This window comes from Calonectris borealis, chromosome 3 (assembly GCF_964195595.1).
Source record: "Calonectris borealis chromosome 3, bCalBor7.hap1.2, whole genome shotgun sequence".
Lineage (NCBI taxonomy): Eukaryota > Metazoa > Chordata > Aves > Procellariiformes > Procellariidae > Calonectris > Calonectris borealis.
The window spans coordinates 20,353,722-20,371,587 of record NC_134314.1 but is presented as its reverse complement, the minus strand read 5'-3'; the positions used below and the strand labels follow the sequence as shown (position 1 = coordinate 20,371,587).

The 17,866-nt window shown below is 35.0% G+C and overlaps 1 protein-coding gene across 4 annotated transcripts in view; it reads left to right on the top strand.

Annotated features, from left to right (window-relative positions):
* Positions 1-17,866, top strand: part of TRAPPC12 (trafficking protein particle complex subunit 12) — a 57,808-nt gene that overhangs the window by 3,780 nt on the left and 36,162 nt on the right. For all 4 annotated transcript variants that reach the window (XM_075145123.1, XM_075145126.1, XM_075145122.1 and 1 more), the window contains exons 3-5: positions 2,888-3,004; positions 12,282-12,395; positions 13,257-13,395. In XM_075145123.1, coding sequence (XP_075001224.1) covers positions 2,888-3,004; positions 12,282-12,395; positions 13,257-13,395 — 370 coding nt within the window. The remainder of the gene's footprint in view (positions 1-2,887; positions 3,005-12,281; positions 12,396-13,256; positions 13,396-17,866) is intronic.

The window sequence follows — 17,866 nt, the reverse complement described above, 5'->3', positions numbered from 1 at the left end:
CACTTCTAGTAGTGCAAATTGTGTATTTAACTGAAACTATAATTGTAAAGTACTTGAAATGTCAACTGAAACATTGTGGGAGGCATGTTTTCAATGTTAAATGAGCTTCCAACAATGTTCATTAAAGCTTTGGTATGAATAGTTTGCTAATGCTGAATGTTAATGCAAAATGTTAAACCAGGCTGCATGCAGTTGACAAAGAAGTTGGTTGAAAAGTGCATTTACAGTGAGCTGTAAGTGTGCTTCAGGGAAGTACTGAAATTTTGTATGACCTATACTGAAGAGCTCAGTACTTTTTTTTCCCCTGCTCACTCAGAGAGTGTTTGTTCTTGTTACAAGTGTGTTGTCTTAAAAGTTAAGTGGGTAAATCACCCACACCAAGAAAAATACTCGATGTCCTCGATTTCAGCTGCGTGCTACTTTTTGCTGATCATTCAAGAAACATTTTTTAAACTATCTTATGTTGCATATGGTATAGATTATCTGAACCTGTACTTTCTGAGTGCAGGAACAAGTTGGAGTACTGCTTTTTATGCTCTTTCCATTATGCCTTTCTTCATCAGTTATTGTCTGCTGTCATGGTGTCCTTTGTTTCATTACATTCTTTTGTAATGTTTCCTCCTCCAAAGTACTGTTGGGGGGGATTAAAAATTCTTTTGTATTTATGTCATTTTGCACACACTATCTTTTCTTAATCCTTCAGACTCTTCTGTCCGAAAGATGGAAATCTGGTTTATTCATAGGATAGGTGACAGCATTAGAGGTAAAAATTTTCCATGTAGTGCAACAGTAGTTGCAGTCTCATTCCTCAGGAAACTAGACAGAAAACACAAACATATTTCCCATCACTGTCCATGGGGAAAGTGCAGACGGTTAATACCAATTATCTTTATCATAGCTAAGCTTTACTGTGTTTTATGCAGCTCACCTTTTTTTAGGCAAAAGGCTTTGTGGCTTGCTTTCTGCTCTCCGTGCTAGCAACTTCCTGCCTCAGTTCTTCAAGTGAATGTTTTCATATTCCTTTAGAGGGATTTTTGCAAACATTCCTTTGTATGCTTACATTTTTGCATAGTCACTTTCTGCTTTAACATTTTAAATATTGCCTACTATTCTAGTTAACACAGATCTGAAAAGATACAATGAAATTAAAACAAGTCGGAGAGAGAGGAGGGATGGTGACGAGTGCAGAGGTTCTCTCTTGTGAGTGGTAGCTAAAAGGAAGAGAACTCTTAACTTACAAGAGCAATAATGATCGAAAAATCATGAAAGAATTAAGTAAATAGAGGATTATGATTTGCTGGGTTTTATAGCAAAGGAACTGTTGAGTAATAAGCATTACAAAGAGAGTTACTGTTCTGCAGCCCATGTAACTGTTCTTAAGTTGTAGAATTCATTGCCCTCAGATGTACTTTTGTTGAGAAAAACAGACCGAAAAATGAGCAAGACAAATGTCATGGGAGGTATGTCTATCAGTGAGTGTTTAAAAATGGTAGGCAAATATGTCCCCTGGCACAGGTGGACCGTAAAGTTCTGGCTGCTTTAAGTCGGGAAAGACCAGTATGAGCTTATTCTGTTTTTTATGCTGTGTCTGTGAACATCTGCTATTCACCGACAGTATGGTGAACCAGACAGATCTTTACAAGGCTGAATGTGGGTTATAAATTGCTTTCTGTTTAAAAACAAAAATATAACTATATTGTCAATATATTGCTGATAATTTTCCTTCTTTTCAGATGTTTGCTCTTCTAGATTACAAATGCATAAAAACATAAGATTGGCAAAAATCTTACAGAAATAATTTCTGTACCTGCTTTTGGCACATGATGACTTCTGACACCATAGGTGATTCTCTTGCATACAGTAATGTGTACAGTCCCAGCAACGAGGACCCTCCCCTGCATCCTGTCCTGCGCTCTGTATTGGCACGCGTGGTACCTGAAGGGTGTGCAGACAGTAGTAGCACAGTTTTCAATATCTGTCAGTGTGTGTTTCACAGTTTTTCAGTAGCTGCTTGATGTTAAGCTTGGATTTCTTTATTACCTTTTGAAGATCTTGAGTACACAGAACCACAAGGATGTCAGCCAACAGACGGGAAGGCACAGAAATCGATAGCTGATCAAAGATTAGAAGGGGAAATTGAGGCACAGAGGGTGCCTCAATAACTCGGTACAGAGTTACTCAGTTTATTGTAGCAAAGTTACAAATAGAACCTGGATTTGGACACTCTTCGTCTTAGCTGCTCCATGCCGTAAAATGTAGAATTAATCTTGTCTAACTTTAGAAATCTGTTTCAAATGTCTATGTCTCAACTAGTCTCAAGTCTTCAAATTACTGAGCTCAGATAACCCAATTTCTCTGACTGATTCCTGCAGTTAATTCTTTTGGAATTAAGAATACTCGTTGAAGGGTTGCTGTTTACTTGTTGTTATGATCTCTCAAAGTTTATGTTGAGTCGATACTTAAGGCTACCTGATCACGTGCATGTTTATCTTCGGTCAGTAGATTGCGCCTTTCAACATTAATGTCCATTATAAAAACCCATAAAACTTACTGTGTTTTGTAAGATCTTTGAAGAGTATTTTGTAAGATCTTTGAATGATAATAATATGAGAAGCAAATAAGCCTGAATGTTACTATGCTAATGGAAACCTAAACATTGAAAAAAAGAATATAGCAAATAATGTGGAGTAAATCTAGAAGTTTTCATTAAAATGCTGTAAATATATATGCATTTATATTCATTTCACACAAAAAGTACTGGAAAACAAGCATTTCTCAAAGGGAAAAAACTATGTTGCTCAGCTTTAATTCAACATTTTATTTTGCTAAAATAATGTTTAAAAATGTCTTATTATGTTTCTTCTTTTTCTATTCCACGAACACCAAGGGAGATGCAGTAAAAGACTTAATGCTTCGCTTCTTGGGGGAGCAAGCTGCAGTGAAGAGACAAGTTTTAAACGCGAACTCTGTAGAACAGTCATTTGTAGGCTTGAAACAGCTAATTGTAAGTAACAATCTTCATAATTCAATATATGTTAAATATCATGCTTCCTTCAAGATATTTGGGAGCCACTGACTGTGAGGAGAAATGAAAAAAACCCTGTCTGTTCATGATTCTGCAAAGGTACTAGCCAAGGTCCAGTAGTTTTTAGTGGGAATGACACTGGGTTTTAAATATTGGGCTTTAAATGACGTAGTAAACATTTTTTTTTATGTGCAAAAGTTAGAAAAAAGGTTATTTTAAGTTACTGTGAATTTTATCAGCTGTTAATTTTCATGTAATGTAAATGGTTGCAAAACAGATTTTAGTGGCTTTTTTGTTTATCTGCATATGTATTATTTATGTTTTCACCTTAGTGTTTTACAAAAGTTAAGACATACCAGTTGTTGTAAATGGTAAGCAAAGCTGATGTGATAATTTCAATGCTTTAATTTTTTATTTCAGTGCAGGAAAACGAAACTAAATTAATTCCAAATGAAAGCTTAATTTTCTCTAAGTTAAAATCCTTTCCTTAATGTAAATATTTCGGACCTGGAAATAGTTGCATCTAGCAGCCTTGTGAATCTTGTCGTCTTCTTTCAACTATTGTGCTCCTCTATGAAACTCATTACTATTACATGACTGAGCCTTACTTAATTTGTTGAAATGTCAAAATATTTTAGGCTTATTTTATTTTTGAAATAATGGATGAAAAATTACTGAGGAAAAGCAGTGAGGAATTCTAAGTGTTAGGACAGTCTGTATTTAGTATTTAACGTCTTTTAATTTAATTGTGTTACATTACATGTAAAGCTCCAGAAGAGACCTTTTGTCATGTTAGGAAAACTCTAGTTGGTCTCCTCAAGTGTTGTTAAAGGAATTCAAAGGTAATTTTTGAAGTTAAACCTGAAAAAACAGATTATGATCTCCATCCTGGAGATAGATATTTTTCTATTCGTCTCAATGTTTTGCTTAACTTGAGTTTGTAGGGGTAAAAAAGAAATCTTATTAAGAAATCTTGTCTCCATCAGTGCTTTGTAGGAAAAGCCTTTTTCCGCACTTCCTTTCCCTCTTCCAGAAGAGGAGTTTTGACGTATGGGAAATCTTTTTCTATTTGGCTTAGTAGCTGTGTCCATGCAAAATGGACAAGATGCAGACCATCTTGTACCTTTAATACCGTGCTGCTGCTGATACTGTTTTAGCTTTGAGTGTGCTCTTAAGCTCCAGAAAAGCAGTGTTAATGCTTTTAGGATCAAAGCAGGGAGGGTAAGGAGGCAATCTGCAGCTGTCAGATTTTTTGCTACCTGTAGCAGATTTTTTTTTTTTCTTAAAAAACTTGTCTTAGTTTTGGTAAAATTGCAGCCATTCAGCCAGAAATCGGGATGTTCTTCAGTTTTCAAGGCTTCCAATCATTAGCTGTTGGTTATTCTTGAGTATGCAATATAACTATTTCTCAGTTTTGTTTGCAGAACTCTGTTTCTTTTTATGATAAGAATTAGTTTGGTTGGTTTTTTTTTTTCCTTGCAAGCATTGCTGTTTTTTCTGAAATTCTTAATGTGGAAAATTTATTTCTGATCGGCAACAGTCTTAAAGGTAAAAGGTATTTCAGACTTAGAAACGTTAAAATCCCATGCTTGATGATTTTAATTAAAAAGATGTGTGCATTTTACATACACAGCACGTCAGAATGACATATAATAGTGCTCTGTTACCAACCACCAATTTTACTTTCTTTGAGTGAATTCCTGACCAAATATGTTCAGTGAGTATATCTTTTCATGGAAAGAGCCACTTACAGGGAATATTTTCATTAACATCTGGATAAAAACTGGTGAAAGTTAGGAATATTGCTATGCAGTTTCCATAAAGTTAAGATTTTTTTCTTTAGCTGTTTGTTTGGTATCCATGTGAACTAATTAATTAATTAATTAGAATTAATGAGATCATTTCAGTCACCCAATTCAATCCCTTGCAGCAATGGACAGCCACGTAAAAGAGTCTATTTCAAAGGGGTCCACAGTACAGAAGAGAAAGGCATAGAATTAGGATAGACTTCAGCTTCAGACTGATACCTGTTATTTAGGTGTTTTCATATGAGCTGATGTCTGAACTCTTAAGTCAAAAGAGATCTCATCAGTACACTTACTGATCATATCTAAATTTAGATGTGTAAATCTGTGATTCCATCTAAAAGTCTCAAGAACTATCACATCCTGTAGGAAGGCACCAGTGGCAGCTGAAACCAGAAGTGAATGTTAAGTCCTGTTATGAAGAAATTTGTTAGGTTAAAATTCTCAGATGATCTTGGGTCAACTCCATCTTATTATGGGAAGGGAAGGAAAGGGGGGAAAAAAAAAAAAAGCAGTATTCCAAGCCTGACTGCTCCAGAGAAAAATGCTTCATTTGTATCTGGTTACTGCTTTAATCCTGTATGAATGGGAAAAGCACGCTAAATGGCTCATCAGTATCCCAAATCTTCATACCATAGGTCTTCAGCTGCAATTCTGGAGCTCCTCTATTCTACCACACAATTGCTTCTGTTAGCTTATTTGGCTGTTTTAACAAATACAGATACATTGCTACTATTTTCAAAGGCTCTTCTAGAACTTCATTCCTGTAGTGGTTGATCGAAGGAATTCTAATCAATCCTCTCTCAAAATCTTTTTTCTAATCAAAGATAAAGTTGTTTACAATAGTTTAAGTGTTTTGTTCTGTCCTGGTTTCAGCTAGGATAGAGTAAATTTTCTTCCTAGTAGCTGGGATAGTGCTGTGTTTTGGATTTAGCATGAGAATAATGTGGTAACACACTGATGTTTTAGTTGTTTCTGAGCAGTGTTTATACAAAGTCAAGGGCTTTTCAGCTTCCCATGCTCTGCCAGCAAGGAGGTGCTCAAGAAGCTGGGAGGGAGCATAGCCAGGACAGCTTGCCCAAACTGGCCAAAGGGATATTCCATACCATATAAGGTCATGCCCAGTATATAAGCTGGGGTGAGTTAGCTGAGGGGCAGCGATTGCAGCTCGGGGGCTGGGTGCGCGATGGTTGGCAGGTGGTGAGTGGTTGCATCACCTGCTTTTCCTGAATTTTATCTCTCTCTTTTTGTTATTTTCTTTTTCATTACTACTACTACTACTACAACAATAATATATAATAGATTATTCTATAATAAAATTTATATAATATTATATATTACATTATTATTTATTATATTATTTATTATATTTTATTTAAATTATTAAACTGTTCTTATCTCAACCCATAAGAGTTCTCACTTTTACCCTCCAATTCTCTCCCCCATCCCACTGGGGACAGGGGGAAAGTGAGCGAGCGGCTGTGCGGTGCTTACTTGCCAGCTGGGGTTAAACCATGACATGATCTCATTTTGCTTTTTAAGTCATTTTCTCTTCTCAATATTTGCTTTCTCTCTCCTGATACTTTATAGGGGTAGACAGCAGTGATATTTCCACTTCTCAGATTTTCTTTTTAAAGGCAGAAATAACTCTTACAGTCATCTCATCATGGATGTCTTCGTAATCATCCTAGGAGCGCTTCTCAGAATCTCTTCCAATTGAAGCTGACATCTTTTTATTATCACTGTCTAGAACTCAATGCGTTATATTATAAGTTACATAACTTTCCATGTTAATGATTGTGTTTTACCTTTTTTATTATTCTGATATCGTAAATCATCCGATCCCTGTTTAATGATGTGGTCCTTACATATATTGGCAATACTTCCTAGATTACATCTGCAAATGCAGATACCAGCTCTGTTCACCAGGGTCACAAAAGAATATCTTAATTTTTATAGATTCTGGTGTACATCCTTGAGTAGTAACTTCTCACCTTCCTTATAAAGGTTCCAGTAAAAAGCATTTACTTGTACAAGTTAAAAGACAGTTCTGTGGGTAAGATGAACTTAGTGCTTGCAGCAAAGAATGTCAGAGACTGAAGTCCTTTTTGGGGGATCATAGTGCAAACAGTCTGCAAAAGTTTCCTACAGTTAGTTTCCAGAAAATAAATGTTATCAAGAAGCTAGTAAGCTGAACTTCCAAAGGTGTACCTTTTCTGATGAGACCACCGACAGCAGTGTCATTTCTCAGACAAATAGTTGTTCACCAGGAACTGAACTCAGAGTGTTAAAGCTAACAAAATTGTTTGTTCAGCATGAATTTGGTCTCTAGTTGATTTGAGTGAGATTTGTACCAGTAACCCAAAGATGGATAGTTGGTTTATTGAACAACTGTACTTTCACATTTTAAATTTCTGCTGTGGAATGGGTAACAATGAATTGGAAATGCTTTACTGGTAGGGTAATGGTGGGGAGGTTGTGCAGTTGAACTAGTTTTACAACTTTGAGGCTTTTAAGAGATATAGGAGTGCTGGAGCAGTCCAGCAAAGTAATTCTATAAATCTATGTGCTTATCATTGAGGTGATAACTTGTAAATAGAGTTACACATCTGTAGAGGCTAAGTGTGGCTATTTTTCAACTGAAGACAGAACATCTGAGTTTTCAGTTTCTGAAAAGTTTTATTAATCTGGTATAGGAACATGCATTTACCTCTAGAGCAAATAAATGTAAGCAAGAGCTTGTCTTCACAGCATTGCTTTGTTTTACAGCAGCAAATAAAAATTATACATACAAGGTGCAAACTGCAATTATGTTAGTTCCTGTTATTCCATATTTTAGGTTAATTGTTTACCCTCATTTGAACAAATAGCACAGTATTTCTTACTAGAGACCTTTCTGATATTTTGAGTTTTAAGGTGTTTGCAGCCATAGGAAAATTATGTCTTTGATAGTTGTCATACCTAAAAAACAACTACTGTATCTTGCCACTATAAATACACAAAGTTTGCTCTAAGTATGCAATCATTTCTTCAAGCTACTAGACCAGGAAGGGGTTACTAACTACATTTTCTTAACTGATGTGAAAGTGCTCTACCAATGTAATTTACAGGGGAGAAGAATGTCAGCTAGTGGAGGAGGACATTTTAATCACTTTAATGGTGTTACATGTAGAGTTAATGACTCCCTTTGAGTCTATTTAAAAAAAAAATCATATACTGTTACTTTTGCACGTGATCGATGTTGTGCTCTTACGTATATTTTCAAATATAACAAACTTGGATACAGTGGTATGGCATACATACTCACTTTAATAAGTTAGAAATTATCCTTAAAGATATGGGGAGGGCTGTGTTCCTTTATTTCTAAATCAGTGAGCAACTTCTAGCATTTTTGTAGCTGATTTGAGAGAAGATGGGACAAACAGTAATTGGGGGCTTGTGGGGGAGGTTGCATTTCTATACTAAAAAGCATCAGTTTATTGGATAAAATTTCACTGACTTATCTCTGAGTCAAAATTATTTTCCTGGGAGACTGAATAATGTTATAAATTCTCTTTGTGTATGAGGTGAGTTCCCTTTTCATTGAACATGTTTTCTGTAGATGTCCAATCTACATGACTCTCTGCTTGACAGAAGAATTCTACCTGGGTATTAGCCATATTTGTTGCATCACCTGAGCTTCACTGCTTTCATTCAGGAAAACGATGTACAGTATTGTATACAAAGGAGAAATATGAACACTTCTGCAATCATATGTCTAAAATCTTTGTTCAACCGTAATTAAAAGATCAAGGAAAATTGATCTGCACAAGGAGACTTCCAAGGAACAGTTATGCATGTGAGACAGTGGTATTCAGCTATTCAGTAGTATTTTTTTCAGTCCAGATCAGAGAATATCTGCGTAATAGAATGAAAACACAGTCTTTCAGATATAATGAAAACTCTGATAATTAAAATTCTTGTGACACTTTATTAGAAAAGGAACAAATGTAAAAAATATTCTTCCAGACAGACTACAGTTTTGACTTTTATTGGGTCATTTTACTTACTTGGAAGTTTTCCTCATTTCTCAATCTAAAAAATATAACATCTTCAGTGCTATTCTTGTATTTGAACCAATAACATTCTAGTTTTAGTCACTGGAATGATTTTCTACCCTGCATCCTATTCCTTCATCCCTCTTTGTAGAAAATGGGCTTATTGAAGGCATTGGGATGTACAGAATATCTTAGTTACTTTTAACTTTGACCAAATGGACTAGAAGCGTTACCAGATCTTTAGATGTGTATTTATCAGAATTTATAACTCATATTTTTGACTCCATTTCAGCTGGTTTTTAGGCTGTTTCCTTTTAGTGCTTTTAATAAAAGGGGATCATGATAGCCTTAGTTGGGTTCTTATTTTGAAAATGGTGGAATGTAAGTCAGTAAAAGGAAGAGTTGAGAGTTACACTGTTATTTTTATCTCTTAAAGCTGCAGATACAGTATTTGGTTAGGTTGGAGGTGTGATCAAAAGATGCAGTAAGATAATAAACATACTGTATTTGTTCCAAAAAAGGCATGTCAGATTTGTGTGCAAGGTAAGCTCTCATTAAGGAGAGAAAAAAAAAAGGGCAGGGGGAGGGGGGAGCGCTCTGTAACACACAAGTCTGTCACCTCAAGCTCCATAAAACTTCTAGTTCCTACCTCTACGGGGCAATAGCCTGACAAAATCCTGGCACTACTGTCTACTTTTTTTATTTGAACCTAGAGTCATTTTATTCAAATCTCAGACAACTTAAGAAGTTCAATGAAAAGATAAAAAATTATTGGGCTAGTTCTGTCTGTCTTAAAGAAAAAAATAAATCCTTTTTATTTGAAACCTATTTTACTGTGCAATTCCCCCATCTCTATGTAAATGTCCCCAAGGACCTCTTCTGATTTTGCAAAGAAGAGAGAGGTTCTGCAAGGAATAATGCAGTCGCATTGTCTATTGCGTGGCTAATCTGCTTGTCCTAGCTTTGGTATGTGTACAGCAGTCAGTACTGAAATGTTTTGTGTTTCTTTTTTTAATTTTTGTTTATGTTATATGGACCCAAAAAATCCCTTCACAAGTTAGACATCTGGACTAGTAGTGTGTAAAAAGCACAGAAATCATACAAGCTGGTGGCTTTCATTAAAAGAACAACAGGTCCATATTTTTTGTGAAAAAAAGATTTGCTCGTGTCATGTGTGGAGAGAAGTTCTCTTCCGCCAGGCTGATACTGTATTAGTGAACAATTTGGCTATAATATTTAGTTGATGGTATTTTCTCTAGGAGAAAATAATGTTTTCACACAATTGCTGCTGGAGAATTATGTCCTGATCATCATAGAATAATTTTTTTACTCTTTGAGAATATTCTTCAGTATTTTTGATGCTATATCTGAAGCTGTAGTATCCATATTTGCTTTGAGCCTCTACTTATGACTTACAAACAAAATTCATCCCTATTTCTTTCAGGAGCAAGGGACCTGGGTTGTAAGGACTGTGTGGCTATAGGCCACAGGAAATGTGAAAGTGACTGACCTGCAAGGTTTTGAGGGCTGTTTGAAATAACTGGATAAAGATTTCTGGTGGGCTGGCAACTCTGGCAACTGTAAGTCTGGTACAATTTGCCAGAGACAACAATGTGTTCTACTAATTTCAAATTAAGTTATACTGACAGCAGCCTTCTATTAAGCTTACACAGAGAATTATGCTCCATGACCAGCAGGCAACTCTAATTTTGAAATCATGGTGAATATTATGTTTCATTTTCCAGCAAAGACTGTTTTTACGATGGTGGTCAGACTTGCTTCTCCTGTCTTGTTCTATAAAGAAAAAGTATTTCTTGTCCGTGCCTGAAACAGAATTTTAAAAATTGTAACACCTAAGTTTGTCATAAATGTTCCATTATTATTTTTGGATCCTAACTCTTACTTGGGAAGAAAAGCTGAACAGTTTTAGAGTCTGTGTCTTCTTCTGTTCTAAGGATAATAAGAAATTAATTTGTCTCTGCAGAAGAGGAATAAATTTCAGGTAATCCACATCAGTGTCTTTCTGCTTTTCTAAGTTGATACAGATATATGTTGAAGGATGTTATAAATGCATTATCAATTCCTGCTCTTCCATAAAAGCGTAGACGTCTCAGAAGCTGCTATGTCGCTTCGTGGTCTTGCTATCAGCTGACTTCTGGATTTCCGGTGGAACTCAAATTTTTATCTGTCTGGGATTTGACAATGCAGGGGCGAGAGATGAGGTGGTCAGTGCATGGTGATCTCTATAGTGGCCCCTTGAACTATATGGCTGCAAAACGGGCCAGAGAGTATGAAAGCGCTTCAGCTGTTACTAGTAGTTTTTCTGCGTAACTGTTTGCTGTATTGACATGTTTTAATTGGAGAGAATTTAATAAAATACCAATTCAAGGTGAGTACTTGAACTTTGCAAGCACCGATATAAATATATTCTATTCCTTTACATGTCACCAGACAACATGCCAGTTTTCTATTACATTTATTATTTTTTTATGTATTTAAGAAACTATTTGAAAAAAGATTACTTTCAGGAACAAGATGTATTTGTTTTATAATGACCTGCTGGATACATGTCTCTTGAAAAACTCTTTTGTATGGTAGAAAAGTATGATAGCTTAAAACCTGTGAAGCATTAGTCTGTGTCTTAAGTTTTTGGTAGCGTTAGGTATTTACGTGGCTGCATTAGCATATGCAAGGCAGAAGCATTAATAGGACAACAGTGTGACAAGACAGTTTGACTTGTCTAACTAGGAATTATTTTGTTTTAAGAATAAAAGTATATATATAAGAATATTTTGAAGTTAGCCATGCAACGGAAATTCAAACGTTTACATTTTATAGGTGAAACAATTTTTATTGTTCTGAATTTATCATTTTATGCATTGTGTTGTTCCTTGTCCTTTGTTCTTAATTGATAGGAATTCTGTGTTCTGGGCAATGTTAGGAAAGACTGTTTTCATTAAATGAACTGCACTAGGGGTTATAATCTGAAATACTGAAGTCGGTGAGGTAGGAATAGGCGTTAAATACTTTACATCAGTGGAGTATTTTGGATGTGATTATTGAAATATGGCTGGCAATTTTTTTCTGCTTTTGAACAGAACAAAATTGTGAATGTAATAGTATATTTAGGTGTATTAGCAAACATGATATAGTTTTTAAGTTTAGAATCCCATATGGTGTTGTATATTCTTTTGTTTTAGTGATCTGATAATATTAACTCTCTCTCATGCTTGATTTCACTTTTTGCCTAATTAGATGTGCAGCTTTGACAAACGACATTCTGCTTCTCGCTGGCCAGCCCTCCTGACCTTGTCATTATTACTGATGGATACATGTAACTGCTTCAGGCAAAATAAGCAGTTGTGCATTTTAGGGACTTTATGATTTTGCCCCTTACTCTTTTCTTCTTCCCAGAGCAGTAAAAACTGGAGGGCAGCAGTTGACTTGTGTGGGCGGCTTCTAACTGCACATGGTCAAGGCTATAAAAAAAGTGGACTACCTACTAGCCATACAACAGATTCTTTACAGGTATGTTTAAAGACACACCCTTGTCACTTTTTTCCAACAATATTCACAGTGGCATTTTTTTTAATGTGATCAAACTTCTTTTCCTAATTGTTACCTAAAAACTCAGCTTATTAAAGCATTGTAGCAAGTCACTTTTCCTGTTTGCTTATGTAAAGTAGGTCTTCATTTAAAACAATTTTTTTTTTTTTAAGTAAAATTCTATCTTGATTGTATGTTTTTAAAGATAATCACACTAGTAAAAAGGAATATGTTTTGCTATCTTGGAAGACTGTGTAAAAGTTCATGGACACTATCTAGATTGTGAACTTTGTAGTAAGATGTCAAACGTTAGAAGTATGTTTCATGTTGATAAGAAAATAAGAACCCAAATTAGTAAAGGTTCATGAAACATTACAAGGGTTTTACTGAACAAAATATGACCAGATGACAAGTCATGGTTCTGGCCCTCTGGCCGTAATAACTATAAAGCTAACGGAATTTCACCAAAATCATAACAGATTTTAAAAATTGCATAAAATTAGAAAAACAATTAAAAATCAGATTGATAATTCTTACATGCTAACTCAATTTAAAGAGAGATGTTCTAATTTTGAAGCAGGCTAGCTTTTAAACTTCATCTTCAAAATCTCAATATCTTTACAAACAATCAGTCCTCTGTGTTTTGTTTTAATGCTCTTATGAAAAGTATTCTGTGAAAAAGCATGTAAATATAAATCCTGATTCTTTTCAGTAAATAACATAGAAACTTTTTACTCAACTTTAGCAGAAAAACTTAGGAAGTTGAAATTGTATTTGGATGTGGCTTGTGATTGAAGCTAATAACAGACCTTACCTTTTTTTTTAATATGTATTAATTTTTAGCTGTGGTTTGTGAGACTAGCACTGCTGGTAAAACTGAATCTATTCCAAAATGCAGAAATGGAATTTGAACCATTTGGAAATTTAGACCAGCCTGATCTTTATTATGAATATTACCCTCATGTATACCCCGGACGAAAAGGTAAGATACTTGTTTTATGAAATGCTTTTTATTTTTTACCAGTCATTATAAAACAATTGATTCAATTTTTTTTAATTCTAAAGCATTAGCGAATTTTGGATTATTTCTTTTTTTTTTCTCCCAGAAGAACATGATTAACTACTATGTTAAAGTATTGTTTGCATTATGGAGGCAGCGATAAGGAGTAACAATAAGGGGTAAAACTATTCCATCACAATATAGGTAGGCAATGTATTTCATGATGCTGATACAGCATTGATTTGAAAGAGGAATGTTTTTAACAAGAAATATAATAAAGTAGTTTAGTTCTAGGGTATTGAAATTAAAAAAAACCAAACTTTAATAGTTCATTTTAGCCAGAAACAGGCTGTGAAAGGTGATGAGAGAGTTTGTGGAAACAAAATCTATAAGCTTTTCCTCTTAAGTTCATCCAGATACTATCAATATGCTATTTTTAACACTCGCATGTCCATGCACACATCCTAATGCAGGTATTATATGCAGGTAGGTTTCCTGGTTTCTAGGATTTTAAAAAAAAAAAAATTAGAACAAATTTGATAATATTCCGTAATAAAAAAAATACTGGTTAAATGCAATATTATTTGCTTAGTAATTGAAACTAAATAAAAATTCGTAATATACTGTGTATCACATTGTTGAAGAGGAAAACAGACACCACCAGCCTCAGTTCTTTATAAGCGGTTTATCTTGAGTTATAAATGCGGTATTTCCCACTGCTCCCAATAGCCCCTAGGTTAACCAAATAGTTCCATTACCCAGGATATTTTAGTCCTCCAGGAGTCTGGATTTGAAAAATTGCTATTTTTAAGAGCAATTTCACTCCTGTTCAGGCTATTTTGAAATTGTATTTTTTCTAAATCTGTTATTTAGAAATAAATAACTCTCTAATGCAAGTACACTGTTGAGTGATCTTACTGTTCTTTGGCTTTCATACTTGAACCACAATGTGTAATAAAAGGCTTGTAAGTAACAGTTGTAATAGGCAGCGCCACTCTCTGACAAAATATAGTCCGCTTTACATAAGATGCTGGTAGTCTCAATGAGGAAAGCTAAAAAGATATGGAGATTTTGAGGTTCCTGAGGAAGGGAAGTTGGTGTCAACAAAGTTCAGGATCTTTTGCAGAAGATTGTTTCGTCTGTTTAGTGATGCAAAGGATCAGTTGTACCCAGCAAGACCAATGAACAAGTCCCTCTGACCTTACTCAGCATCTTTCAGGCAATCACAGGCAAAAATTTCATGTTTTTCCTTGAATATAGTCAATGCACTGAGAAGGAACCGTGTTATTTTTAAGAGAGAGGTTTTGGTCATCAGGATGGACAGCTCTTTGGATCTGGTTATATTTTGGCAGCTTTGCACATGATGCAGTGCTGCACAGGAGAAGTAGTCTTGCCCAGGCCGTATGTATGTTTCCACCTCTTTTTTCAGTATTAAAAATAAGTTATTTTGCCTAAGAAAAGAATTCTTGCAGGTCATGTCAATATTTGAGGCATTTCAGTCCTCGTGCCACAGAGTTCTGGACACTCTGGCCAGCTGTTGCAGACACCTGTCCTGTGACTGAACTTTGGATCCAAACTGTTTTTGTAGCAACCACTCAACCACTGCAGCTATTTCATACAAAGTATGAAGGTACCTATGGTAAAAAGGTGAACCTAAGGAGAATACTCTATTTCGTGTTTATGTGCCTCAGTTCATTTTTAACAGTTGAACATTCAAACCAGGACCGAAATCTGATCATCTGTAAGGAAAATAAGATAAAGGTTGGATGGAGCTGACCTGCTGGTTGTGCATATCTCATATAAATACAATGTGATTAAGATGTGGGAACAGCTATCGAACCTTACTTACGTAGTTTTGAGGAGAGAGGGGGATGCTATTTGGAGGGATGTAGGAGAGAGCAAGCAATTCTCTTCTGGCTAGCATTAAACTATGCAGTGCTGGATTATGGATGAAGAAATCTGATATACATGCATTGTTAACCAGATAATTTAAATAATAAAATAGATATAAATCATTCATATACTTTGATTGAAATGTATTAGTATGAATCCACAATCCACTGCTGTTTGGTAATTTTACATATTATTTTGTGGTGTAACAAGCATAAAAGGAAGAGTTTTGTTTCAACATTTTAATTTTGATTCATGGTATATAAATGGAGTAAGCACTTAAAAATCAATTTAGGAAATGAGAGTATAGGTATAAATAATTTACACATTAATTGTAATACATATAATATTTTGCATCATTTCTTTGTATTCAAAATATTCATAATAAGAAATATAATAAATTAGAAAGTTTTCTGTGTTTTCTATGCTTGAAGTAAGGAAATTTTATATACCTGAGCTTCTTACAGCAGTGAGCATAGTCCCTCATCCATTAATCTTTGAGTAATATACCTCAAAGAATTTAAATTCCAAGTAAATGTATGAGGAGTGGAAGATGATTTTTCCATTAATTTAACTTAACATGGCCAATACGGTCCTCTTAATTTTCCTCTGAAGCTCTCCCAAAGCTCTTTCCCTTTCAGCAATGCTACTAATCTCTGTTTCATCCTGAGATTTTGTATAGCATTTGCAGCCATGCTGTGTATGGATCCCATTACTGTTGTCTTCATCATGGCTGTAAGATCTAATCTTTCTGAAATCTTCCCTTCCTGGTTTCTAAGTCTCTTTCTTCCATCATGTCCATTGCCTGTAGGTGTGCACCATCCCGGGGGGTGGAATGTGCTGGGATCCTTGGATCAGCCAGTGAAATTAGTCAAGTCACTCTTTGATCTTTCCTGTTTGATACAGGGCAAAGAGCAAACCATTCTCATTTTCTAACAAAATGTTAAAATTTTTCAGTTACGAGTTTATTTCTTCTAAATTAATCTGTGGAGAGAAGCTGAAAAGTCTGATTTTATATATAATTGTTTTGTTTTGTAATAGGTAGGTACTTAGGTCAGGCACTCTGTTCCAGACTGCTTCCTGCACATCTCCATTGTACTCTGTGGGGTATATAAGGCTGAATTTTTGTGATCATTGTCGTGACTAATGGATTTCAGGATATATTTTTTTTTTAGGGTTTTGTCTTTATATTTACACAGTCTGACCCACTTCTATCCATATCGTTTGTTTCTGTGTTCCTCATGATACTTCATCAAGTGTCTCAGATGATAGATTCGCTAACCTGAGATATCCTTTCCATTGGTAATGCCTATGTGTTTCTGAAAGAGTGAGAGCCAACAATTAAAATGGAACATTAAAATGCTATTTCATTCTTTTATGAGATAATTTGGTCTTGTTTCTGCTAAATAGACCAGTAAGTTACAGAAAAGTTAATGCTATCAAAATCAGTGTTCTAAAACTACAATAATTGAGAAGAATTTATTTTGAATTACGAAGAAAAAAAAAAACTGTGCACAGGTAAAAATAGGACTTCTCTTCCCCTGACCAGAGGTTTATATGTATAGGGGTGTGTTGTTTTCCTTTCTCCTTTTCATTCTCCTTGTGATGATACAGCATCATCTGTATTCCTCTAACATGAAATCAGTGTTCTGTTGTCTGGTGGAAAGTGCCTAAATAAGGAACATATTCTTAAAAATTTAGTTGTATGTGTTCTAGAAACTGATTTCATACTGTACACCTTCCCATTAACTCTGTTACTAATTCTAGCACAATTTTTTTTTTAAGGTGTGGCTGTGTTGTGACCATAAGGATACACTAGTATGTGCTGCAATAGGCTGATACTTTCAGATCGATAGCGACAGTTTAAAAAAAATATATATTATGTATATATAAAATACATATATTTCTCTCAAAGTAGTGTGAGTCTAGACATCACTCAACTATTGTTTTAGCATATTTCACTAGGTCTATACTACTTTTCTGACTTTACTAATATCCACTGTAGCTAGAAGTTTTAGCAGAAACATATGAAAAAATTGATACAAAAAATAGTTGGCTGTGTGAGATTTCATTTTCTATGTGTCCTTATTTACTTAAGCAGTGCTCTTAATTTGTTTATTTTATTCAGTTTTGAAATCCAGATCTCCTTAAAGGAATCCTATCATACGTAGTCTAGAACTGTCGTTCAAACCCATGTTTTAAACAAGTTTTCGGTGCTGATGTCTAAGGTGAAATGTAATAAATTATTATTATTACATTTAAAAAGCTTATAAAAGAGCAGAAGATGTAATAGGAAACTTGTCATATGTCTGTCGACGCAGAGACACTGCGCTTACTGTGAAAACAGTCATCCAGAATTTTTCTCTAATACCTGCAGAAGGCATTTCACAGACACCTGGACTGTGTGTAGTGCAGAGGACTGTGTACAGCTCCAAGGTCTGCCTGCTCTCTGAAGCTTGGTCCTGCTTCTGGATGTCAGACTATACCATAAGGAAGGACAGGCATGTATTGGGGAAATTATCTCCTATAGGCTTTCACAGTAAACATAGTGATGCCTCTACAG